Here is a 26,853-nt window from a genome sequence, read left to right on the forward strand (position 1 = left end):
CTTTCTTTTGTTAAGGTTTATCATTAACCTTTACTACTACTAATAATAACTATGGAATTTGTTAAGCGTTTACGATGTGCCAAGCACTGTACTAAGCACTGGGGTGGATACAAGCAAATTGGGTTGGACACAGTCCCTGTCCCACGTGGGGCTCAAAGTTTCAATCCCCACTTTACAGATGAGATAACAGGCACAGAGAAATGAAGTAACTTGCCCAAGGTCACCCAGCAGACAAGTGGCAGAGCTGGGATTAGAACACATAACCTTCTCACTCCCAGGCCTATCCACTATGTCATGCTGCTTCTGTTGAGCTAACTCTGCAAAGCAGTTAAGAATTATTTGCACCTATCCCTTTAGACAGTCTTCCACAGTGAGCAATCCATTAAGGACTGTCTCTACAACTTCTGGGGCCTCTTGAAGCCTCTGAGTAGGAAGGAGGGGAACAAATTTTGACAAGTTCAATCAAAATTTTTTTTTAGATTTAATTTTTTTGAATATTTTGAAATCCTTCCCATATTTGCACAGCTGGATATCATTATCCAAGGGATCACATTTCAGTATCTACAGTCTACTTACCACCCCTGAGTAATAGCGCAATCCAACTACAAAGCCTCGCAAAGTTCCAAACAGAACTGAATCTATATCTTCATCTCCTGTTATAAAGTCATCTGGAGGCATGATGTCTTCGGCATCAAAAGTAGAAAACAAATTTGGATAGGAATAGTGGGAAAAGCTTCCATGGACTCCATACTGCACGGACTGCAGGTACTTCCAAAGAGAATCTCTATAACAAAATAAAAGATTTAATAAACCATTACCTTACATAAAACACTCAAGGTACTTCCACTTCGCATCTCTCAGGTCAAATAACTATTAACTGAGCCAATTTAAGAAATTTAAAATTAAGAATTTAAGAAACAGAAACAAAATATACTCTTTCAACATTTGCAGTGATCATCCTCTAAAACACTGAGTGAGGACAGGTGAATCTGCACACAAGCTGACGGATGAAGGAATTATTGAACGAACTTGCGATGGCGAACTGTAACAGACTATCCACCCCCAGAAGAAAGCAAGTTAGAACCACAGAGCGTTCCCTCCTTCCACCCACCCCACATTTTCCTCCAGCATCGCACCTGTGAGACCCAGAGCCTGGAAAGCTGCACTCCCACAGGACCAAAGGACCCGTGCAGCTACGCAAGGGACCAGGAATTTCAGGATTTCACCTGGGCCACCCCTCCCACCCTATCTCTGCTCGATCAACACACACCCCTTCATGTACTCTCCCAAGTGCCCAGTACTGTTATTTGCACACAATAAACGCTTGATAAATACAACTGAATGAATGAATCCAGTCACTGCTTCGGCTTGCTGTCACCAGGACCTAACTCCATAATAATAATAATAGTGGTATTTGTTCAGTGCTATGTGCCAGGCACTGTACTAAGCGCTGGGGTAGATACAAGGTAATCAGGTTGGACACAGTCCCTGTCCCACATGGGGCTCGCAATCTTAATTGCCGTTTCACAGATGAGGTCACTGAGGCACAGAAAAGTGAAGTGACTTGCCCAAAGTCACACAGCAGACAAGCGGCGGAGCCGGGATTAGAACCCAGCTCCAGAAGGCACCGTCTCCACTGCTGCTCTATCCGGAAGGGGGCTTGTCTCAGGGTTCCACTTCTGACTCATGGGAATAAGGGGAGACTATTTATTTATTTTACCTGTACATATTTACTATTCTATTTATTTTGTTAATGATGTACACCTAGCTTTATTTCTGTTTGTTCTGACGACTTGACACCTGTCCACATGTTTTGTTTTGGTGTCTGTCTCCCCATTCTAGACTGTCAGCCCATTGTTGGGTACGGACCATCTATATGTTGCCAACTTGTACTTCCCAAGCACTTAGTACAGTGCTCTGCACATAGTAAGTGCTCACTAAATACGACTGAATGAATGGAGTTGTTGTTCTGCTTCTTGTCCTTAGGTTCTACTTTCATAGGCTCCTACCCTGATCCCTCACCTTCTCTTCATCTAAATCCTTTGAATGGCTGCCTCTACCATCCATTTGGATTATTGCTGCAGTCACCCTATGGTCCCATGTCCACGTTTCTGACAGTCAAATCTGGATGACTTTCTCACCTTCCTTCCCTCTTTCACAATCCTTGAGGACTTCCGCATCCGTGTGGAAGCTCAGGATGACACTTCTCCTCCCCACCCAAGTCACCTGCTTCCTTTCACTCCTCAACTCAACTGATCTCCTGCTCCTCCCCACCTCGCCTACTCACCAACTTGGACGCATACTGGCACTCATCATATTTAGTAACTGGGCAATTTCTAACCTCCCAACTCCGAAATGCCCCTCTGAGTGCAACCTCCAAGCCTGCCTTCTCTCCCACAACTTGCCCACTGCAAAAGCAATCAAACAATGGTATCTGTGGAGCATTTACTGTGAACAGAGCACTGAACTAAACTCTTGGGAGAGTATAATCCAACAGAGTTGGTAGACACATTCCCTGCCCAAAAAGAGCAAATCACTCCTTTCCTCCCCAGAGACCTTTAATCCTTAGACTCCCTCCATTTATTCCTGGCCATCATGCAGCACTGAGACTCCCTACACAAATCCCTCAATCATGATGCACAAATCCACTCCCTCAATGCCAAACTAAACTCCCTCATTCTCCTGCCTCTGTCGACACATATCGCTAATCCCCAGCCCTGGATTACCGCCATGATTCCCTTCCTCCGCTCTACAATTGTGCCGGAGTTGTTGGGGGAAATCCAAACACTAGGTTGCCTTTGGCTGCTTCAGTCCACCCTTATGTGCTATAACTGCCCTCTTCTCTAACCCTAGACAACAAACACTCTGTTTCCCATGCCCACTGCCCGCACCAATTATTTTGGATCTTTAACTCTCCCCGAAACTCCCTCCTCCATCTCTTGTCCCGGTTGACCATACTACTTTTGTTGGCAAAACTGAAGCCTTTGTGCATGTAACCCAGAGTCTCCCCCTCAATTTACATCATGGCCACACTTGCCACATGGCCTGTTTACATCACTGCCACACAGGCAGGGAATCTGTTTACTGTTATATTGTACTCTCATTCATTCATTCAATCGTATTTACTGAGCGCTTACTATGTGCAGAGCACTGTACTAAGTGCTTGGGAAATAGAAACTGGCAACATACAGAGACGGTCCCTACCCAACAATGGACTCATAAGGGGGAGACGGACAACAAAACAAGTAGAAAGGATAATACAATGCAATAGAGTTGGTAGAGACAATCAAGACCTTTACAATCTAGCCTGAAGAGAGGAAGACCACCTGACAGGATGAAGGGGAAAAACAAGGGAAAGCAAGCTTTATTTGAACACATTTTACCTAGGAAAATGCCTGTGTGTTTTGTAGGAAGCAACAGAGGGGATAAAGTAGGGGAACTCTTTTGCTGTTGTTTAGATCATAAGATCAATGAACTAGTGCGGTATTTTCTGGACTAGGGCAGTCTGGGAATCTTCAGTAATTAATAGTTATTTAGTTTTTTCAAAAATGAATGGTTTTCCATGAAAAAGTTTTCCATTGATGTCTCTGGGTCCATAAAGTTGGGAGGTTTGGGGTAAAGTCCAGTTTCTCCAGGAGTCAATCTAGTATCACCTCTTCTGCCACCTAATCTGACAATGCTCATTGCTTTGTAACTCAAAGTGATGAAAGGAGATAAAAATTCACCTTGTCCCTTTAAACTTGAGGTCTTGTTCAAGGAATTAATTCAGTGCTCAGTACAGAGCACCTGCTTAACAAACGACAATAATAATAACAATAGTGGCCTTTATTAAGCACTATGTGCCAAGCACTATTCTAAGCACTGGGGGGGTACAAGGTAATGGGGATGTCCCACATGGGGCTCACACTTTTAAACCCCATTTTACAGATGAGGCAACTGAGGCCCAGAAAATAACAATAAATGATGATGGCATTTATTAAGCGCTTACTATGTGCAAAGCACTGTTCTAAGTGCTGGGGAGGTTACAAGGTGATCAGGTTGTCCCACGGGGGACTCACAGTCTTAATCCCCATTTTACAGATGAGATAACTGAGGCACAGAGAAGTTAAGTGACTTGCCCAAAGTCACACAGCTGACAACTGGTAGAGCCGGGGTTTGAACCCATGACCTCTGATTCCAAAGCCCATGTTCTTTCCACTGAGAATGAACCATCACTTTTGCAGAGCACTATACTAAGCCTTTGGGAGAATATAATGCAACAGAGCTTAGTACACTCCTCTGCCTACAGAAGGCACTCACTAAATACTATGGATTGAAGTGTTAATCCCAGACAGCCCCAGATTTCCATTCAGCCTTTCAAGATAAGACAGGTAAGTAATATTTTCCATTCCAATCTCAGATATATGCAGAAACAGCCCAACAAAGAAGGAACAATCTATGATCGTTCAAGTTTCCATTATGGTAGAGATTCAATGGAGGCACTTTAGAGTCTCTGAACTTGAAATTAATAGTTTGAGGCGCAACACAAACCCTTTGAAATCTCACCAAAATTACACAACTTGTATTGCTCTAAAAAAACTTTAATAATTCAAAAAAACATGTATAGCTTGAACAAGCTTTAGAAAATTCACTATCTCTACTAGCTCTACCAATTCTCTTCTAGACCCCCTGGCTTTGGAGTTTGCCCTTTTCACTTTACCAAGAAGCTCACTATAGTTCGTTAATCTGACCCCCTTCTGGCAAGTGAAGTGGGCTTGCCCAAAGTCACACAGCAGGCAAGTGGCGGAGCCAGGATTAGAACCCATGACTTCTGGCTCCCCAGCCTGGGCTCTTTCCACTGAGACAAGCTGCTTCGCAATTACTGGGATTAAATTAGAAAGGTTGCAGATTACAGCAGAGGGCAGGACATTCTGGAGAACGTCTATTTATGGAGTCGCTATGAATCGGAAACTACTCGACGGGACTTAATGACAGTAATAATAATAATTTACCACCTAATTAATCCCTTTTCATGTGCTTTTTTGAGTGATAATATTTGATGCTTCCTCTGTATTTTGATTCATCAATATTGAATTACACATTAGAAGTGCCAGTTTTTAGTTTTGTGACAACAGCATATCAATGGCAGCCTGGCTTCACTTGCCTTTTACCTGTGTAGAGTGGACCCTGTGTCACTCAAATACAAAATAATTATGCATTCCCCTGGCAGAAATAGGAGACAGTTCCACACATAGTAACCAGGATAGCCACACCTCTATAACCCACCCTTTTAAGAAGGAGTATTAGTGTAATGTCTGAGAAAGTTTAAGAGTTCACTTCCTTCCCACTCCTCAGACTGTCATTAGATACAGGAAGGCAGGGCCCAAATGAGCAAGGAGCACTCAGGAAAACTCTCCCAAGCACTCAGTACAGTGCTCGCACACAGTAAGCGCTTAATAAATATGATTGATTGAATGAATGAATCTCTCAAAAGGAATTTTTTTAATGCTATGTGTCAATCACTATGTGCCAGGCTCTGTACTAAGCGCTGGGGTATATATAAGCTAATCAGGTTGGACAAAGTCCATATACCACATGGGGCTCACAATGTTAATCCCCATTTTACAGATGAGGCAAAGGAGATACAGAGAAGTAAATTAACTCGCCCAAGGTCACACAGCAGAACAAGTGGCAGAGCCAGAAACCAGGTCCTCTGATTCCCAGGCCCGTGCTCTTTCCACTAGGCTATGCTGCTTCTCAATTATAGACCATACAAGCAGACCAGTTCCTGTCTCATGAGACTCACAGTGTATGGGGAGAACAGGGGGGAGACCTAATACTGAATCCCCATTTTACAGATGAGGAACTGAGGACCAAGGACCTAAAAAGACTTGCCCAAAGATGTATGGCAGGCAAGTGGTGGAGCCAGAATTATAACCCTGGTCTTCTGACTCCCCAGGCCTGAGCTACTTCCACTAGATCATTCTGAGATTCCCAACAAGCTTCCAAGATCTACTCTCTCTACCACCATCTCTTCCCACTTTCAAGACACACTTGCACCCACTCTTCTTCCTTCCCTGACTGCCATCTTTAATCACCCACTTTCTAATGGCTCTTCTCCCCCCTCCCCCTTCAAGCACACCCATGTTTCCCCAATCCTAAAAACAAAGAAAAAAAAGAAAGAAACTTCTCTAGATCCCATTGCATTGGCCAGCTATTGCCCAACTCCCACTCCCTCCCATTCCTGCCCACACTCCCCAGTCTGGTTTCTGCCCTCTTCACCCTAGGCAATCAATGTATCTATTGAGTGATTATTCTGTGAAAAGCACTGTACCTTAGCACTTAATGTATATTGAGTGGTGACTCTGTGAACAGCACTGTACTTCGAATTGGAAAAATAATAATGGCATTTATTAAGCGCTTACTATGTGCAAAGCACTGTTCTAAGCACTGGGGAGGTGACAAGGTGATCAGGTTGTCCCACGTGGGGCTCCCAGTCTTACTCCCCATTTTACAGATGAGGTCACTGAGCCACAGAGAAGTTAAGTGACTTGTCCAAAGTCACACAGCTAAGTGGCAGAGCCAGGATTTGAACCCATGACCTCTGACTCCAAAGCTCATGCTCTTTCCACTAAGTCGCGCTGACAGGAGAGAGGTAAGATTCCACCCCTGAAGAGCTTACAATATGGTGGAAGAGTTTACGATTTGAGAACACTCTCCCCAATGTCACTAATGAATTCCTTCTTACCGAATCTAATGAACTCCATCTTAGTTGTAATGGTATCAGTATTCATTTGCACAGTGCACTGTACTAGAAGCTTGGAATTAACCCAGTGGACAGAGCTCGGGTCTGGGTTCTAATCCCAGCTCAGCCCCCACAAGTCTGCTGTGTTACCTTAGGCAAGTCACTTAATTTTTCTTTGCCTCAGTTACCTCATCTGTAAAATGGGTATTAAGACTGAGCCCTATTTGGGACAGGGTCTGTGGCCAACCTGACTAGCATGTATTTAACCCTGCACTCAGTAAATTGCCTGGCACATAGTAAGTCCTTAGCAAATACCATAAAAAATAATAATAACAAAGAAGCAACACCACCCCTGCCAGCAGGAAGATTACATTCCAGTGGGGAGACAAACATAAAATAATTTACAGTAGTAGTAATTTACAATTGAATAAACGTAAACATCTATACAAGAGTGCTGAGGGATGGGTTCAAATGAGTTCTTAAGTGCTAGAGTTGGCGGATGGATTCATGAGGCATAGGGTGGCTACAAAATTGAGAACGACTTGTTGCAGGAAGTTGGATTTTTCTTTTTTTAGCAGAGCTTTGACTTTGTGGAGAACTGGGGTCTGTCAGGTTAGGGAAGGGAGGGTATTCTAAGTTAGGGGAATAGTGTGACATTAGGGATGGAAGCAGGAGTCAAGAGTGAGGAAGAACTAGAAGGTTAAGTTGGAAGGAATGGAGAAAGCCAGTGGGGGAAGAGCAGGAGAAGCGAACAGATGGGTAAGATGGGTTGAGTTGGTGGGAATCTTTGAAGTCAACTGTGATGGCTTTGGGTTTTTGTTTTTTTTAATGTGGAGACACATGGAGCCAGGAATGGGATTTGAGGAGAGAAAAAATGAGGGCCGACTGCAAATTCCTACTGGTGGATCTTCACATCTCCTGTATCTGTCCCCTTCCTCACCACCCAAACTGCTAATACTTCGCTAATATCACCGTTAGATTATTATAACGAGCTCCCTGCTGGGCCCTTTGACTTCAGCCAGAAGCTTGCTATAATAATCTAGCAGTGATACAAGTGGGGTAGTAGCAGTTTGGGTGGTGAGGAAAGGGGCGGATATAGGAGATGTGAAGAACCAGTAGGATTTTGCAGCAATGTGAGAATTGACAGACAGTGAGGACTTGAGGATGACACTGAGGCTGAGGGTTTTTGGGTCCATGAGAACGGGTGTGATATTAACTGAGATACAAAGTTAGGAGAAAGAGTAGGTTTAGGAGAAGAGATGAGTTTTTTTTAGGCAGCTGAGGGGTCGAGGGATCAGGATGGAGTACAGTCCTTTAGGACTTAGCTACAAGTTGGTCTCCCCTCTCAGGATGGCACCTGGAGAGTTTCCAGCACTCTTCCAGTCTCGGCTCCTGGAGGCAGTCAAGCAGAGGCCTGTCCGTTCCATTCCTACCTTGGGCAGTGGCTAGCAAGTGGAAGGCAATCTGCTACAAGTCAAAATTCACCTATGCTGGGCGGCAGCAGCAGCAGAGGAGAGAGTCAAGGGCGTAGACTCAAGTTTACAACGTGGAAGAAGGCAATGGTAAACCACTTCCATATTTTTAACCAAGAAAACTCTGTGGATACACTACCAGAACGACTGCAGATGGAGAGTGGGGCCTTCTGGAAGAGACGTGTCCGTGGAGTCCCTATGGGTCAGAGATGACTGGGCAGCGTAAGACAAGACAAGCTGGTCACTGGTGACCTTCAAGAACAGTCTGAGGGGAGGGAAGGGGTCAAAAGCCAGACTACAGAGGGTCATGGAGAGATTGTAGAGGGGAAATGAAGGCAGCAGTTTTATACGACTCATTTCAGGAGTTTGAAAATGCATCACATTACCAAGAGGCCTTCTCTAACTATGACTTCACTTTCCCTACCTGCCCTACCAGTTGCGTCCCCTATGCACAAAATCTGTACCCTTTAAGCACTGGATATTCATCCCACCCACAGCCCTTAGGTACATATTCTTACACTATGCCATTTCCCTGATCTATAATTTACTTTAATGGGTTTCCCTACTTTGGACTGTAAGCAGGGATCAGGTCATCAACTTTATTGAATTGTATTGTTCTTTCTCAACTGCCTAGTACAGTGCTCCAAATACAGTAAGTGGTCAGGGAATAGCATTGGTTAATTGACTGACTGACTGAACGGGAGCAGGGAGATGGGCGATACCTCACCTGTCTACTTGTTTTGTTTTGTTGTCTGTCTCCCCCTTCTAGACTGTGAGCCCTTTGTTAGGTAGGGACAACCTGACTACCTTGTATCCCCCCCCCCCAAGCGCTTAGAACAGTGCTTGGCACATAGTAAGCTCTTAACAAATGCCATCATCATTATTATTATTATTATTATTATGACTCCCAAATCTAATTCACTAGCCCTGACCTCTCTCCTTTGCAACCTTGCATTTCCTCCTGGCACCATATATCCAACCCCCTCCTCCAGCCCACCACTGCCCAAATGCCACTTGTCACTTCCGCACCATCTAATTACTTAGGTATTCACAACCTCCCACAGCACTCGAGACATACTTTATATACCCCATTACTTAATAATGATAGCATTTATTAAGCACTTACTGTGTGCAAAGCACTGTTCTAATACTAACTCACGAACATTTCAAGTTTTCCTTTGTCCTCCTATCGTTAATAATAATAATGATGGTATTTGTTAAGTGCTTACTACGTGCCTATGTTTTAGTGTTTGTTTCCTCTGCTAGACTTTAAGCTAGGGAGCAGGGTTAGTGGCAAAAGAGAACCACATGGCCTAGAGGAAAGTGCAAGGGCCTGGGAGTAAGAAGGATCTGGGTTCTAATCCTGGCTCCACCACTTATCTGCTGTGTGACCTTGGGCAAGTCACCTAACCTCTCTGTGCCTCAATTACCTCATCTGTAAAATGGGAATTAAGACTGGGAGCCCCACGTGGAACAGGAACTGTACATACCAGATTAGCTGGTAACTACCCCAGTACTTAGTACAGTGCCTGCTAAATATTAAGGCCTCCAGGAGGCCTTTCCAGACTGAGCCCCCTCCTTCCTCTCCCCCTCCCCTCCCCATTCCCCCCACCTTACCTCCTTCCCCCCCCCCACAGCACCTGTATATATGTGTATGTTTGAACGTATTTATTACTCTACTTATTTATTTGTACATATTTATTCTATTTATTTTATTTTGTTAATGTTTTGTTGTCTGTCTCCCCCTTCTAGACTGTGAGCCCGCTGTTGGGTAGGAACCGTCTCTATATGTTGCCAACTTGTACTTCCCAAGCGCTTAGTACAGTGCTCTGCACACAGTAAGCACTCAATAAATACGATTGAATGAATGAATTAAGCACTTCACTAATACCATTAAAAAACCGAAGTCCGTTGTAATAATAATAATAATGATGGCATTTATTAAGCGCTTACTAAGTGCAAAGCACTGTTCTAAGCGCTGGGGAGGTTACAAGGTGATCAGGTTGTCCCACGGGGGACTCACAGTCTTCATCCCCATTTTACAGATGAGGTAACTGAGGCACAGAGAAGTTAAGTGACTTGCCCAAAGTCACACAGCTGACAACTGGTAGAGCCGGGGTTTGAACCCATGACCTCTGACTCCAAAGCCCATGTTCTTTCCACTGAGAATGAACCATTACTTTTGCAGAGCACTATACTAAGCCTTTGGGAGAATATAATGCAACAGAGCTTAGTACACTCCTCTGCCTAGAGAAGGCACTCACTAAATACTATGGATTGAAGTGTTAATCCCAGATAGCCCCAGATTTCCATTCAGCCTTTCAAGATAAAACAGGTAATATTTTCCATTCCAATCTCAGATATATGTAGAAACAGCCCAACAAGGAAGGAACAATCTATGATCGCTCAAGTTTCCATTATGGTAGAGATTCAATGGAGGCACTTTAGAGTCTTTGAACTTGAAATTAATAGTTTGAGGCGCGACACAAACTCTTTGAAATCTCACCAAAATTACACAACTTGTACTGCTCTAAAAAAAATCTTTAATAATTCAAAAAACAGGTATAGCTTGAACAAGCTTTAGAAAATTCACTGTCTCTACTAGCTCTACCAATTCTCTTCCAGACCCCCTGGATTTGGAGTTTGCCCTTTTCACTTTACCAAGAAACTCGCTATAGTTCGTTAATCTGACCCCCTTCTTGCGAAATTGAATAATCTCTACAATATCCTAATTCCTCCTCAGCCTCTTGGCTGCCTTGGAGACAGCTGTCATCCCCTCCTCTTAGAATCTCTCTGGCTGTAGTTCTAACAATAATAATAACTGCAATATTTGCTAAGTGCTTACTATGTGCTGAGCATTATGCCAAGCACTAAGGCTGACAGTATACACAGATTGGGTACAATCGCTCTCTCGCGCTCTATTATTGTTATATTTGTTAATCACTTACTATGTGTCATGCACTGTATTAAGCACTAGGCTAGATACAAGATAATTGGGTCAGACACAGTCCCTGTCCCACATGGGGCTCACGGCCTATGTAGAGGGAAGAACAGGCACTGAATCCTCATTTTACAGATGAAGAAACTGAGGCACAGAGAAATTAAATGACTTGTCCCAAGTCACACAGCAGGCAGATGGACTCTCCTGGTTCTCAGCTCTCCTATCACTCCTTCTCAGCTTCCATTACTGCCTTGTCTTCCACTCAGTTTGTAGTGGCAATAGTATTTACTAAGCGCTTACTGTATGCAGAGTACTGTATTAGGTCCTTTATTAGGGTTTAAAAAAAATCAAGAGGTGAAACTGATTTAAGGAATTACAGGCATGCCCCATATTATAGCCAGATTATGTTATGGGGTATAATTCCTCCTAAATTTACATGTAATAAATTAGGAACTCTTCCAGCATTTCTAAAAAGATTGAAATTCTTTTTCAGGCTGTACGTACTGAAAGGTTAATACCACTAAACTATCGTTTTTTCTTGGTTAAAGTAATAATAATAATAACAATAATGGCATTTATTAAGCGCTTACTATGTGAAGAGCACTGTTCTAAGCGCTGGGGAGGTTACAAGGTGAGCAGGTTGTCCCCCGGGGGGCTCAGTCTTAATCCCCATTTTACAGATAAGGTAACTGAGGTGCAGAGAAGTGACTTGCCCAAAGTCATACAGCTGACAATTGTCGAAGCCGAGATTTGAACCCATGACCTCTGACTCCACTGTCTGTGCTCTTTCCACTGAGCCACGCTGCTTCTCATTTGAAGTAATTCAAAGCAGAGCATCAACCTGAACATTTTTCCATCACAAACCCCATAAAGAGATTCACTCAAAAATGTTGCATACACTACAGCATAAAACACGTAACAGGATCAAGGGGCAGTTCAGCAGACTAACTTTAAGCTAAAGGCCCCTGCCTGGCAAACAGTCTGGTCAGGAAGCATTTCCAAGCTAGGTTAGTGGTTCGGCCTTCCCCCTTGCCCTCCCCAACATGCAGGAACTCTGGGAGGGTGGATGGGAATGACACCTTCCCACTATGAGGACCATCTGGATCCATTTCCCTCCTCGAGTCCATGACCTGGGCCAGCCCCTTTGGCAAGGTGTTCCTAAGCCTCTGCTCCCTCTCCAGCCTCCCCTATTGCTTTTTTTTTCTTGCTTTTCTAGACCTGCCCATATTCCACAGGTGCAGAATTGGGCTGCGTGGTGCCTTTAATTCTAGCCGCTATGACAACTGCCCTCCTATTCCCCAACTCCTACCACTTCCCATGTGCTGGTTTGCTCACTGCTTTCCCACAAATAGAGGAGGAGAAACAGAGCAGTGATCCACAGCACCCCTTACACTAAGCTGCTGTTGCCCCTCTTCTTCCCCCTCTCCCCACTCCCTAACACTATCCTGATCGGTCACTGTCTTTGTCTCTAAGCAACATTGGCCAGAGTGGCCTCAACTACAGATGATACTCAAATCTACATCTCTAGCCCAGATCTCTCTCCTTCTCTGCAGTCTCCCATTTCCTCCTGCCTTCAGGACATCTTTACTTGGATGTTCTCCCGTCACCTCAAGCGTTACATGTCCAGAACTCAATTCCCCACCCAAACCCTGTCCTTACCATCACTGTAGGCGGCACCACCACCCTTCCTGTCACACAGGCCTAGACCCTTGGCGTTATCCTCGACCCCTCTCGGTCATTCAACCCACATAATCAATCCATCACTAAATCCTGTAGGTTCCATCTTCACGGCATTGCTGAAATCTGCCCTTTCCTCTCCATCCAAACTGCTACCACATTTACCCAATCGCTTATCCTATCCCAGCTTGATTATAGTATCAGCCTCCTTGCTGACCTCCCGCCTCCTGTCTCTCCCCACTCATGTCCATACTTCACTCTGCTGCCCGGATCATTTACAGAATGTTTCTGTAGAAAGAACATGTCACGTGGACCTGTCACCCCACCACTCCTCAAGAGCCTCGAGTGGTTTCTCATCCACTTCCATATCAAATGGAAACTCCTCACCATCGGCTTTAAAACACTCCTTCACTTTACCCCCTCCTACCTCACCTTGCTTCTCTCCTACAACCCAGCTTGCACGCTTCACTCCTCTTCTAGACTGTGAGCCCATTGTTGGGTAGGGACCGCCTCTATATGTGGCCGACTTGGGCTTCCCATGCGCTTAGTACAGTGCTCTGCACACAGCAAGTGCTCAATAAATACCATTGAATAAATGGTGCTAACCTTCTCACTGTGCCTCGATTTCACCTGTCTCATCGCCGACCCCTGGCCCACATCCTACCTCTGGCCTGGAACGCTCTCCCCTCCTCAAATCCGCCAATTATTCTCCCCGGCCTTCAAACCCTTACTGAAGGCACATCTCCTCCAAGAAGCCTTCCCAGACTAAGCCCCACTTTTCCTCATCTCCCACTGCCTTGTGCATCAACTTGACTTGCTCCCTTTGCTCTTTCCCCCTCTCCCTGCCCCACGGCACTTATGTGTCATTTTATTTAACTATATTGATGTCTGCTTAGTTGTACTGATGTCTGTCCCCCCCCCCCCAGGCTTTGAGTCCTTTGAGGGCAGGGATTGTCACTCTTTATTATACTTTATTATACTTTAACACTTTCCCAAGTGCTTAGTACAGAGCTCTGCACACAGTGAGTGATTAATAAACTCGACTGAATGAAGGAATGAACAAAATGCAACTGAATAAAAATGTTTCATGGAAAAACATCTTAAATCGTGATTTAATAACATGGTATTTTCCCTGTTTTAACCAATTTCACTTACATACTTCTTTATATCTATCCTCAGCTCCTAAGAACATGTTAATTCAATTGTCCATTCAATTATTTATTCTGATGACTGTATTTGTAAATAGGTCTATATCTGTTTCCCTTGTAAGAGTGTAGGGTTCTTGTGGACAAGGAACTTCCCATTATTCTGTATTTCCCAAGCATCTAGAACACTAATGCACACAAAATGGGCACTCAGTAAATGCTCTATCTACTACTACTGCTGCTATTTTGTTGTAATGAGCACCTAAAATGTAGCCTGTAAATTCCTTGTGGGCAGGGAATGTATGTTGTATTGTTGCTTTATACTCTCCCAAGCATTTAGTACTGTGCTCTGCACAGTAATCACTCAAGACTACTGACTGAATGACTACCTGGCAGCCTCCTTTGACGTATGAAGGAATCCCAAGCATCATGGCAAAACAAAACTGTTACAGGCCGTTCTCTAGTTGATTGTTACACAAGTAGGGTTGTCCTATAGTTTTTGTTCTATGAGGAAAACCTCCACATCAAACTCTGACACTAAGGGGGTTTACGTTCTACAAGGTGATGGGGCATCACGTCATACCAAATTTTATGCAGCGTGGCTTAGGGAAAAGTGCACAGACCAGGAGTCCAGGTGACCTGGTTTCTAATCAAGGCTCGACCACCTGCCCACTGTGTGACCTTGGGCTGGTCACTTCCCTATGCCTTAGTTTCTTCATCTGTAAAACGGAGATTCAATTTCTGTTTCCTCTACTTAGATAGCGAGCCCCGTGTGGGACAGGGACTGTGTCCAACCTGATTACCTTGGATCTACCTCCGTCATTTAGTACTGTGCTTGGCCCATGGTAAGTGGTTAAAAAATGTTACAGCTATCAAGAAGAGTAACTACTGAGCCAAATGCTTATCCTATCCCTCCTCACTGATCTCCTTGCCTTCTGCCTCTCCCCACTCCAGTCCATATTTCACTCTGCTGCCCGGAATATTTTTCTCAAAGAAAATAACCTCATTCTACATCTCCCCTCTTCTCAAAATCCTCCTATGGTTCTATCCATCCACCACTGCAAACTCCTTACCATATGTTTTAAGACACTCAAGCAGCTCTCCCTCTCCTACCTTACCTCCATCTCCTAAGACCAACCCAGATCACACACTTTGCTCCTCTAACACCAACTTACTCACTGTACCTCGGTCTCCCCTACCTTGCCGCTGAGCCCTAGTCCACACCCTCCCTCTGGCCTGGTTATCCCTCCCCATTCATGAGACAGACCACCGCTCTCCCCACCTTCAAAACCCTCCTAAAAATCCCATCTCCTCCAAGGGGCCTTCCTTGACTAAACTTTCATTTTCCCTACTGGCCCTCCCCTCTATATGCACTCAGCTCTGTAGCCCTTAATAATAATAATGATGGTATTTGTTAAGCGCTTACTATGTGCACTTAATAGTCACCTTACCCTCTGCACTAGTATTCATATTCCTATAATCTGCCATTTCCCCTTTCTGCAATTTATGTTAATGCTTGTTGGCCCTCTAGCCTGTGAGCTCCTCATGGGGAGGGAACATATTTACCAACTCTGCTGTATTGTACTCTCCCAAGTGCTCAGAGGCACAGTGCTCTGTACACAATAGGTGCTCAATAAGAATCACTGATTGACTAACTACTCTATTACATTTGATTCTATTTCATCCATTAGAGAGGCAATAAGAATCACTAATTAACTATTAGATTTGATTCTATTTCATCCATTACAGAGGCAATGTGGTCTAGTGGATCGAGCATGGGCCAGGGATTTAGAAGATCCTAGGTTCTAATCCTGGCTGTCACATAATAACAACAACAACAACAACAACAACAGAGAATCAGCCTGGTTTAGTAAAAAGAGCGCGGCTTGGGAGTCAGAGGACGTGGATTCTAATCCCAGCTCTGTCATTCATCTGCTGTGTGACCTTGGGCAAGCCACTTCACGTCTCTGGGCCTCAGTTTCCTCATCTGCAAAATGGGGATTAAGACTGTGAGCCCCACGTGACACAACCTGATTACCCTGTATCTACCCCAGTCCTTAGAACAGTGAGCCCACTGTTGGGTAGGGACTGTCTCTATATGTTGCCAACTTGTACTTCCCAAGCGCTTAGTACAGGGCTCTGCACACAGTAAGCGCTCAATAAATACGATTGACTGATTGATTGATTGCCACATAGTAAGCGCTTAACAAATGCCATTATTACACTTACTATGTGTCAAGCACTGTTCTAAGCACTAGGGTAGGTACAAGCTAATCAGGCTGGACAACAGTCCCCATCCCACATGGGACCACGCTCCTAATCCCCATTTTACAGGTAAGGTAACCGAGGCACAGAGAAGTGAAATGACTTGCCCAGGGCCACACAGCAGACAAGTGGCAGAGCCGGGATTAGAACCCCAGTTCTTCTGACCCCTAGGCCTGTGCTCTATCCACTAAGCCATGCTGCTGTGTGACCTGGGCAAGTCACTTCACTTCTGGGCCTCAGTCACCTCATCGGTAAAGTGTGGGTTAAGACTGTGATCCCCATGTGGATCCCCATGTCATCATCATCATCATCAATCGTATTTATTGAGCGCTTACAATGTGCAGAGCACTGTACTAAGCGCTTGGGAAGTACAAATTAGCAACATATAGAGACAGTCCCTACCCAACATTGGGCTCACAGTCTAAAAGGGGGAGACAGAGAACAAAACCAAACATACTAACACAATAAAATAAATAGAATAGATATGTACAGGTAAAATAAATAGAGTAATAAATATGTACAAACATATATACATATATACAGGTGCTGTGGGGAAGGGAAGGAGGTAAAATGGGGAGGATGGAGAGGGGGACGAGGGGGAGAGGAAGGAAGGGGCTCAGTCTGGGAAGGCCTCCTGGAGGAGGTGAGCTCTCAGCAGGGCCTTGAAGGGAGGAAGAGAGCTAGCTTGGCGGAGGGGCAGAGGGAGGGCATTCCAGGCCCGGGGGAGGACGGGGGACGGGGGTCGACGGCAGGACAGGCGAGAGCGAGGTACGGTGAGGAGATCAGCGGTGGAGGAGCGGAGGGTGCGGGCTGGGCTGGAGAAGGAGAGAAGGGAGGTGAGGTAGGAGGGGGCGAGGTGATGGACAGCCTTGAAGCCCAGGGTGAGGAGTTTCTGCCTGATGCGCAGATTGATTGGTAGCCACTGGAGATTTTTGATGTCCAACTCGATTAGCTTGCATCTACCTCTGCGCTTAGTAGAGTGCTTGACACATTGTAAATGGAATAATGAGCGTGTAACAAATACCATTAAAAACAAAAAAACCAATCAAGCCTATACGCTATCACAGCCAACCCCTAACGTCCTAAGGTCTTCTGGGTGCCAGACACAGTCCCCTTTTACCCCAGGTTCCACCGTCCAAGCCCCCCGCACTCCTGGCCCAGCCTGGCACTGGGGCCGCTGAGCCGAGCCAAAGGGCAGCAGCAGGCTCTGGCAACCTGGCATCCTGGATGGGAGAGGAGATGGGAAGGGGGAATGGGATGGGGGGGAATGGGATGGGGGGGGAATGAGATGGGGGGGGGGTGGCATGTGCGACTTTGGGTAAGTCACTTCACTTCTCTGTGCCTCACTGACCTCTTTTGAAGAATGGGGATGAAGACTGTGAGCCCCATGTGGGACAACCTGATCACCTTGTTTCTCCCCCAGCGCTTAGAACAGGGCTTGGCACACAGCGCTTAACAAATACCATCAGTATTATTATTATTATTACGTGGAGGGGGAATGAGATGGGGGGATGGTGGGATAGGACGAGAGGATGGGAGGGAGGGGGAATGGGGTGGATGGGATGAGTGGGAGGGGGAATGGGATGGGTGGAGAGGATGAGATGGGGGGATGGGAAGAGAGATCCATTCATTCAGTCGTATTTACTGAGCGCCTACTGTGCGCATAGCACTGTACTAAGCGCTTGGGAAGTACAAGTTGGCAACGTAAAGAGACGGTCTCTACCCAACAACGGGCTCACAGTCTAGAAAGGGGAGACAGATAACAAAACAAAACATGTGGACAGGTGTCAGGTCATGAGAATAAGTAGAAATAAAGCTAGATGCACTTCGTTAAAATAAATAGAAGAGTAAGTATGTACAAACAAAATAGAGTAATAAATCTGTACAAACATATATTACTCTATTATTCTATTTATTTTACTTGTACATATTTACTACTCTGTTTTATTTTATTACTATGTTTTGTTTTGTTGTCTCCCCCTTCTAGACTGTGAGCCCACTGTTGGGTAGGGACTGCCTCTATATGTTGCCAACTTGGACTTCCCAAGCGCTTAGTGCAGTGCTCTGCACACAGTAAGCGCTCAGTAAATACGATTGAATGAATGAATATATACAGGTGCTGTGGGGAGGGGAAGGAGGTAGGGTGGGGGGTGGATGGGGAGGAGGAAAGAAAAAAGTGGCTCAGTCTGGGAGGGCCTCCTGGAGGAGGTGAGGTCTCAGTAGGGCTTTGAAGGGAGATAGGATGGGTAGGGAAATGGGGATGGGTAGGGAAGGAGAATGGGATTCATTCATTCAATCAATCGAATTTATTGAGCGCTTACCGTATGCAGAGCACTGTACTAAGCACTTGGGAAGTACAAGTTGGATGAGTAGGGATAGGACGGAGGGAGGGCGGGCCCCCGCAGAGTGCCCCGCATTTATTCATTCAATCGTATTTATTGAGCGCTTACTGTGTGTAGAGCACTGTACTAAGCGCTTGGGAAGTCCAAGCCGGCAACATATAAAGGCGGTCCCTACCCAACAGTGGGCTTATTCATTCATTCATTCAATCGTATTTATTGAGCGCTTACGGTGTGCAGAGCACTGTAATGAGCGCTTGGGAAGTCCAAGTCGGCAACATCTAGAGGCGGTCCCTACCCAACGGCGGGCTCACAGTCTAGAAGGGGGGGACAGACGACAAAACAGAACCTATTAACCAAGTAATAATAATAATAATGGCATTTGTTAAGCGCTTAGTATGTGCAGAGCACTGTTCTAAGCGCTGGGGGGACTACAAGGTGATCAGGTTGTCCCACGTGGGGCTCACAGTCTTCATCCCCATTTTCCAGATCATCATCAATCGTATTTATTGAGCGCTTCCTGTGTGCAGAGCACTGTACTAAGCGCTTGGGAAGTACAAGCTGGCAACATATAGAGACAGTCCCTACCCAACAGTGGGCTCACAGTCTAAAAGATGAGGTCACTGAGGCTCAGAGAAGTGAAGGGACTGTGAGCCCGCTGTTGGGTCGGTACCGTCTCTCTATGTTGCCAACTTGTACTTCCCAAGTGCTTAGTACAGTGCTCTGCACACCGTAAGCGCTCAATAAGTACGACTGAATGAATGAATGCATGCATGCAGTGACTTGCCCAAGGTCACACAGCAGACAGGTGGCGGAGCCGGGATTCGAACCCCTGACCTCTGGCTCCAAAGCCCGGGCTCTTTCAATCAATCAATCGTATTTATTGAGCTCTTACTGTGTGCAGAGCACTGTACTAAGCGCTTGGGAAGGACAAGTTGGCAACATATAGAGACGGTCCCTACCCAACAATGGGCTCACAGTCTAGAAGGGGGAGACAGAGAACAAAACCAAACATATTAACAAAATAAAATAAACAGAATAGATATGTACAAGTAAAATAGAGTAATAAATCCGTACAAACATATATACATATACACAGGTGCTGTGGGGAAGGGAAGGAGGTAAGACGGAGGGGATGGAGAGGGGGATGAGGAGGAGAGGAAGGAGGGGGCTCAGTCTGGGAAAGCCTCCTGGAGGAGGCCACTGAGCCACGCTGGTTGTCTAGAAGAACATGTACAAGTAAAATAAATAAATGAAATCAACAGAATATGTATGAATAAAATTAAATAGGGTAATAAATCCGTACAAGCATCTATACAGGTGCTGTGGGGAGGGGAAGGAGGTAATCTTACCTCTTTTCCTTCCCCACAGCACCTGTATGGATGTTTGTACATATTTACTACTCTATTTACTTATTTACTTTACTTGTACATATCTATTCTATTTATTTTATTTTGTTAGTATGTTTGGTTTTGTTCTCTGTCTCCCCCTTTTAGACTGTGAGCCCACTGTTGGGTAGGGACCGTCTCTCTATTTTTTTTTAATCATCAATCGTATTTATTGAGCGCTCACTATGTGCAGAGCACTGTACTAAGCGCTTGGGAAGTCCAAATTGGCAACATACAGAGACAGTCCCTACCCAACAGTGGGCTCACAGTCTGAAAGGTCAGAGTGGGAAGGGACTGTCTATGTTGCCAGCTTGTGCTTCCCAAGCGCCTAGTCCAGTGCTCTGCACACAGTCAGCGCTCAATAAATGCAATTGATTGATTGATAAGGCGGGGGGGGGTGCGGGTTGAGTCGGCGGCCGCACGTGAGGTAAACAGAGCCCGGCGTGCGCGCGCCCGTGCCCGCGCCCCGTGGCCCGCCCCCCCCCCCCCCCTTGGCTCAGCTCACCTCATGAACATCCAGGACATGGCGGCCAGGGGGACCCGCTCAGGCCCGAGGCCGCCGCCGCCGCCGCGCTGAACCCCGACCACGGGGCGGCACGGGCGGGCGGGCTGACGGACGGGGAGCGCGGCAGGCCCGGCCCGGAGGGGACCCGAGGCCCCGCTGACTGACTGACTGACGGGCTGCCTGTCGGCCCGTCCGCGGGGGTCCCTCCTGCACCGCCTCCTCAGCCCTGCTGCGCGCGGGGCCGCGGCGGTGTGCAGAGCGGACGGCGGCCCTCCTCCCTCCCCGCCGGAAACAGCGCCGCCCGCCCCCCCCACCAGCCATCCAGCCAATGGGGAGCGGCACCGCCTCGGCGCCTCCGCCAATCGCCGGCCTCCCTGCCCGGGCCCTCGGCCAATCGCCGGCCTCCCTGCCCGAGCCCCGCCCCCTCCCCGCCCCGCCCCGCCCCGCGACTCAAAGGGCGGACGGCCACCATCCGGGAACTTGCCTCTCTGGCCCCCCCCCCCCCCCCCCCCCCCGGGGAGGGCGCCTGAGGAGACGGGCCGGACGGGGAGGGAGAGGAGGGAGGGGGAAGGGAGGGAAGGAAGGGAAGAAGAAAAGGCGGAAAGGAAGGAGGGAAGAAAGGAAGGAGGGAAAGAGGGGAGGGAGGGGGGAAGCAGGGAGGGGGAGGGAGGGAAAGAAAGGAGGAGGGGAAGGAGGGAGGGAAGGAAGGAAGAAAGGAGGGAGGGAAGGAAGGAGGGGGGAGGGAGGGAAGAAGGAAAGGAGGGAGGGAAGGAAGGGAAGGAGGAAAGGAAGGAAAGAGGGAAGGAGGGAGGGGAAGAAGGAAAGGAGGGAGGGAAGGAAGGGAAGGAGGAAAGGAGGGAAGGAAGGAGGAAAGGAAGGAAAGAGGGAAGGAGGGGAAGAAGGAAAGGAGGGAAGGAAGGAAAGAGGGAAGGGAAGAAGGGAAGAGGGAGGGAAGGAAGGAGGGAGGAAAGGAGAGAGGGAAGGAAAGGAAGGAAGGAGAGGGAAGGACAGGAAGGAAGGAGGGAGGGACGAAGGGAAGGAAGGAGGGAGGGAAGGAAGGAAGGAGGGAGGGGAGGAATGAAGGGAAGGAAGGAGGGAGGGAAGGGAAGGAAGGAAAGAGGGAAGGAAGGAAAGGGAAGGGAAGAAGGGAAGAGGGAGGGAAGGAAGGAGGGAGGAAAGGAGAGAGGGAAGGAAAGGAAGGAAGGAGAGAGGGAAGGGAAGGAAGGAAGGAGGGAGGGACGAAGGGAAGGAAGGAGGGAGGGAAGGAAGGAAGGAGGGAGGGGAGGAATGAAGGGAAGGAAGGAGGGAGGGATGAAGGGAAGGAAGGAGGGAGGGAAGGGAAGGAAGGAAAGAGGGAAGGAAGGGAGGGAAGGAAGGAAGAAAGGAGGGAGGGACGAAGGAAGGAAGAAAGGAGGGAGGGACGAAGGAAGGAGGGAGGAAAGGAGGGAAGGAAGGAGGGAGGGAACAAGGGAAGGAAGGAGGGAAGGAAGGGGGGAGGGAGGGAAGGAAGGGGGGAGGGAGGGAAGGAAGGGGGGGAGGGAGGGAAGATAATAATGGCATTTAAGAAGCACTCACTATGTGCAAAGCACTGTTCTAAGCACTGGGCAGGTTACAAGGCGATCAGGGGGCTCACAGTCTTAATCCCCATTTTACAGATGAGGGAACTGAGGCACAGAGAAGTTGTTACACAGCTGACAAGTGGCGGAGCTGGGATGGCCCTCTGCCCGCTCCTGCCTTGAGAACTAAGAAAACCCATCAGTTGCCTGTTGTGTGACCTTGAGAAAATCACTAAGGTCTCTGGGCCTCAGTTACCTCATCTTAAAATGAGGGTTAAATTATCTGTTCTGCCCCCTGCTAATTCATTCATTCAATCGTATCTATTGAGCGCTTACTGTGTGCAGAGCACTGCGCTAAGCGCTTATGAGACCCATGCGGGGCAGAGATTGCATCTGATCTACTGGCACTGCAGAATAATGATGGCATTTAAGCGCGTACTATGTGCAAAATACTGTACTAAGCGCTGGGGAAGATATAAGGTGACCAGGTCGTCCATTGTGGGGCTCACAGTCTTAATCCCCATTTTCCAGATGAGGGAACTGAGGCACAGCATGGCTCAGTGGAAAGAGCCCGGGCTTTGGAGTCAGACGTCGTGGGTTCAAATCCCTACTCCGCCTCTTGTCAGCTGTGTGACTTTGGGCAAGTCACTTCACTTCTCTGGGCTTCAATTCCCTTTTTCTTGTTTTGTTGTCTGTCTCCCCCTTCTAGACTGTGAGCCCGCTGTTGGGTAGGGACCGTCTCTATAGTTTGCCAACTTGTACTTCCCAAGCGCTTAGTACAGTGCTCTGCACACAGTCAGCGCTCAGTAAATATGATTGATTGATTTAATAAGCCCTTACTATGTGCAAAGCACTGTTCAAAGCACTGGGGAGGTTACAGGGTGATCAGGTTGTCCCACAGGGGGCTCACAGTCCCAAGCGCTTAGTACAGTGCTCTGCACACAGCAAGCGCTCAATAAATACGATTGAATGAATGAAGTGACTTGCCCAAAGTCACACAGCTGACAAGTGGTGGAGCTGGGATTCGAACCCAGGACCTTTGACTCCCAAGCCCGTGCTCTTTCCACTGAGGCACACTCCTCCTCTGCGTCAATCCCGGGGCTTAGTATAGCGCTTGGAACGGAGAAAGCGCTTTACAAACACAACAATTATTACTGTTTAATCTACTCCGGCTCCTTTTACCAAGGAGCAAATACAAATACCATCATTATTGACTGCATTTTCCCCAGAGGCTTGGCATGACGGACTCAATTGTGTGTAAGCACTCAATAAATACGATTGATTGATTGATTGGATAGGGCATGGGGCCTGGAATTCAGAATGACCTGGGTTCTGTTGTCCACCCTAGGGGCATCCTCCAGCAGAAGTGGCATTGACTGCATTTTCCCCAGAGGCTTGGCATGACCGACTCCGTTGTGTGTAAGCACTCAATAAATACGATTTATTGATTGATTGATTGATTGATTGGATAGGGCGTGGGGCCTGGAATTCAGAATGACCTGGGTTCTGTTGTCCACCCTAGGGGCATCCTCCAGCAGAAGTGGCATTGACTGCATTTTCCCCAGAGGCTTGGCATGACCGACTCCGTTGTGTGTAAGCACTCAATAAATACGATTTATTGATTGATTGATTGATGATTGATTGATTGGATAGGGCGTGGGGCCTGGAATTCAGAATGACCTGGGTTCTGTTGTCCACCCTAGGGGCATCCTCCAGCAGAAGTGGCATTGACTGCCACTTTTTTCCCCAGAGGCTTGGCATTGGCATTGTGTGCAAGGCTCAACGACAGGATGCGTGAGGAATAGACTCCGGCCTCGGGGAAGATCCTGTAATCGAGGAGGGCTGACACTGATCAAAGCGGCTACGCCCTGTCTGAGACCACCCCATCCTGTGGGGGCCATGTCTCCTGCTAACATCTCCTGGTAACAGGGTGCCAAAGTTTCCCGCCCGCGGGAATCCTTTGTGTAGCTCAGATGGGGAACCAAAGAAAAGGGAAGAAGCAGCTGGAATCGGGGCTGTTCCTCACACTTACCCCTCAATCAATCAATCAATCAATCGTATTTGTTGAGCGCTTACTGTGTGCAGAGCACTGTACTAAGCGCTTGGGAAGTACAAGTCGGCAACACATAGAGACAGTCCCTACCCAATGGCGGGCTCACAGTCTAGAAGGAGGAGACACAGAACAAAACCATACTGACAAAATAAATAGAATAGATATGTACAAGTAAGATAAATAGAGTAATAAATATGCACAAACGTATATACATATATACAGGTTTCACCTCTCAAGAGGTGAAAGGGCGAGCAGTCAGCTTTCCTACCTCTACTGCTCTATCTGAACTCATGTCTCACTCAGGTCGACCCACTCAGGTCGTGGGTTCAAATCCCGACTCTGCTACTTGTCAGCTGTGTGACTTTGGGCAAGTCACTTCACTTCTTTGGGCCTCAGCTATCTCATCTGGAAAATGGGGATTAAGATTGTGAGCCCCACATGGGACAACCTGATCACCTTGTAGCCTCCCCAGCGCTTAGAACAGTGCTTTGCACAGAGTAACCGCTTAACAAATATCAAAATTATTATTATTATTATTCATTCAATCGTATTTATTGAGCACTTACTTTGTGCAGAGTACTGTACTAAGCGCTTGAGAAGTACAATAATGTTGGTATTTGTTAAGCGCTTATTACGTACCAAGCATTGTTCTAAGCGCTGGGAAGGTATACAAGGCAATCAAGGTTGTCCCATGTGGGGCTCACAGTCTTAATCCTTATTTTACAGATGAGGGAACTGAGGCACAGAGAAGTTAAGTGACTTGCCCAAAGTCACACAGCTAAGTGGTGGAGTCGGGATTCGAACCCATGACCTCTGACTCCCAAGCCCGAAACAACACTGCTTCTGAGTCATTTTCCCTATCTGCGTCACCACCTTGGCTTCTCAAACACTGCAGCCGATTTATACCGGTTAACTTATTTTGCCCCCTACTTGTCGATAACAGTTCTAATCCTGACTCCACCACTTAATAATGATAATGATGATGGTATTTGTTAAGCGCTTACTATGTGCAAATCACTCTTCTAAGCGCTGGGGAGGTTACAAGGTGATCAGGTTTTCCCACGGGGGCTCACAGTTTTAATCCTCATTTTACAGACGAGGTAACTGAGGCCCAGAGAAGTGATGTGACTTGCCCAAAGTCACACAGCTGACAGTTGGCAGAACAGGGATTTGGACCCATGACCTCTGACTCCAGATCCCCGGCTCTTTCCATTGAGCCACGCTGCACTTGTCTGCTGTGTGACCTTGGGCGAGTCACTTAACTTCTCGGACCTCAGTTACCTCCTTTGTACAATCAATCAATCATATTTATTGAGCGCTTACTGTGTGCAGAGCACTTTACTAAGCGCTTGGGAAGTACAAGTTGGCAACATATAGAGACAGTCCCTACCCAACAGTGGGCTCACAGTCTAAAAGGGGGTGACAGAGAACAAAACATATTAACAAAATAAAATAAATAGAATAGATATGTACAAGTAAAATAAATAAATAGAGTAATAAATACGTACAAACAGATATACATATATACAGGTGCTGTGGGGAAGGGAAGGAGGTAACGGGAGGGATGGAGAGGGGGAGGAGGGGGAGAGCCCACTGTTGGGTAGGGACTGTCTCTATATGTTGCCAACTTGTACTTCCCAAGCGCTTAGTACAGTGCTCTGCACACAGTAAGTGCTCAATAAATACGATTGATTGATTGATTGATTGAGAGGAAGGAGGGGGCTCAGTCTGGGAAGGCCTCCTGGAGGAGGTGAGCTCTCAGTAGGGCCTTGAGTAGGGCACAATGGAGTTTGAATGTGAGCCCCATGTGGGACAGGGATTGTGTCCAACCTGATTAGTTTCTATCGATCTATCCCACTGCTTAAAACAGTGGTTGACACATTGTAAGTGCTTAACAAGTATTATTATTATTATTATTATTATTATTATTATTATTATTATTATTATCTGGAAGTGAGGAAATCTAGGTTCTTGTACCAGGTCTACCACAGGCTTTCTGTGCAAACTTGCTCCTTCCCCTTCATATCCAACAGACTACTACTCTCCCCGTCTTCAAGGTCTTTTTAAAATCCTGTCTTCTCCAAGAAACTTTCACTGACTAATCAATCAATCAATCAGTCGTATTTATTGAGCACTTACTGTGTGCAGAGCACTGTACTAAGCGCTTGGGAAGTACAAGCTGGCAACATATAGAGACAGTCCCTACCCAACAGCGGGCTCACAGTCTAGAAGGGGGAGACAGAGAACAAAACCAAACATACTAACAAAATAAAATAAATAGAATAGATAGGTACAAGTAAAATAAATAGAGTAATAAATATGTACAAGCATATATACATATATATACATGTATATATACATGTAAACATATATACAGGTGCTGTGGGGAATGGAAGGAGGTAAGGAGGTAATAATAATAATAATAATTATTATTATTATGTTGCCAACTTGTACTTCCCAAGCGCTTAGTCCAGTGCTCTGCACACAGTAAGTGCTCAATAAATATGACAATGAATGAATGAATGGCATTCATTATTATTATTAGCATTATTAGCATTATTAGCATAGTAAGCGCTTAACAAACTAACTAAACTAACTACCTAGAGGTGACTAACCTCTCACCTCTCCACCCTATTCCTTTACTCTCTGCATCACCCATGCCCTTGGGTCCTTACCCCCAAAACACTTTGATATGCTCCCCATTCCTGCGGCATTTATGTACATATCCTTTTACTCTGCTCATTCCCCTAGCTGTAATTTATTTTAATTGTCCATTTCCCCCTCTAGA

The 26,853-nt window shown here is 46.5% G+C and overlaps 1 protein-coding gene and 1 long non-coding RNA gene across 4 annotated transcripts in view; one reads left to right on the forward strand and one right to left on the reverse strand.

Annotated features, from left to right (window-relative positions):
- HLTF (helicase like transcription factor) overlaps positions 1-20,539 on the reverse strand; it is a 57,533-nt gene extending 36,994 nt beyond the window's left edge. For all 3 annotated transcript variants that reach the window (XM_038751683.1, XM_038751769.1, XM_038751606.1), the window contains exons 1-2: positions 20,457-20,539; positions 577-784 (exon numbers count right to left, since the gene is read on the reverse strand). In XM_038751683.1, coding sequence (XP_038607611.1) covers positions 577-784; positions 20,457-20,476 — 228 coding nt within the window. In that variant the 5' untranslated portion in view covers positions 20,477-20,539. The remainder of the gene's footprint in view (positions 1-576; positions 785-20,456) is intronic.
- A 2,833-nt stretch (positions 20,540-23,372) lies between these two features.
- Positions 23,373-23,764, forward strand: LOC119928423. Its single transcript, XR_005451080.1, has 3 exons — positions 23,373-23,431; positions 23,535-23,605; positions 23,716-23,764. It is a non-coding gene; the product is annotated as an uncharacterized LOC119928423 (long non-coding RNA).
- The last annotated feature ends 3,089 nt before the right edge of the window (positions 23,765-26,853 follow it).

Source organism: Tachyglossus aculeatus, chromosome 1, assembly GCF_015852505.1.
Source record: "Tachyglossus aculeatus isolate mTacAcu1 chromosome 1, mTacAcu1.pri, whole genome shotgun sequence".
Taxonomy (NCBI): Eukaryota; Metazoa; Chordata; class Mammalia; order Monotremata; family Tachyglossidae; genus Tachyglossus; species Tachyglossus aculeatus.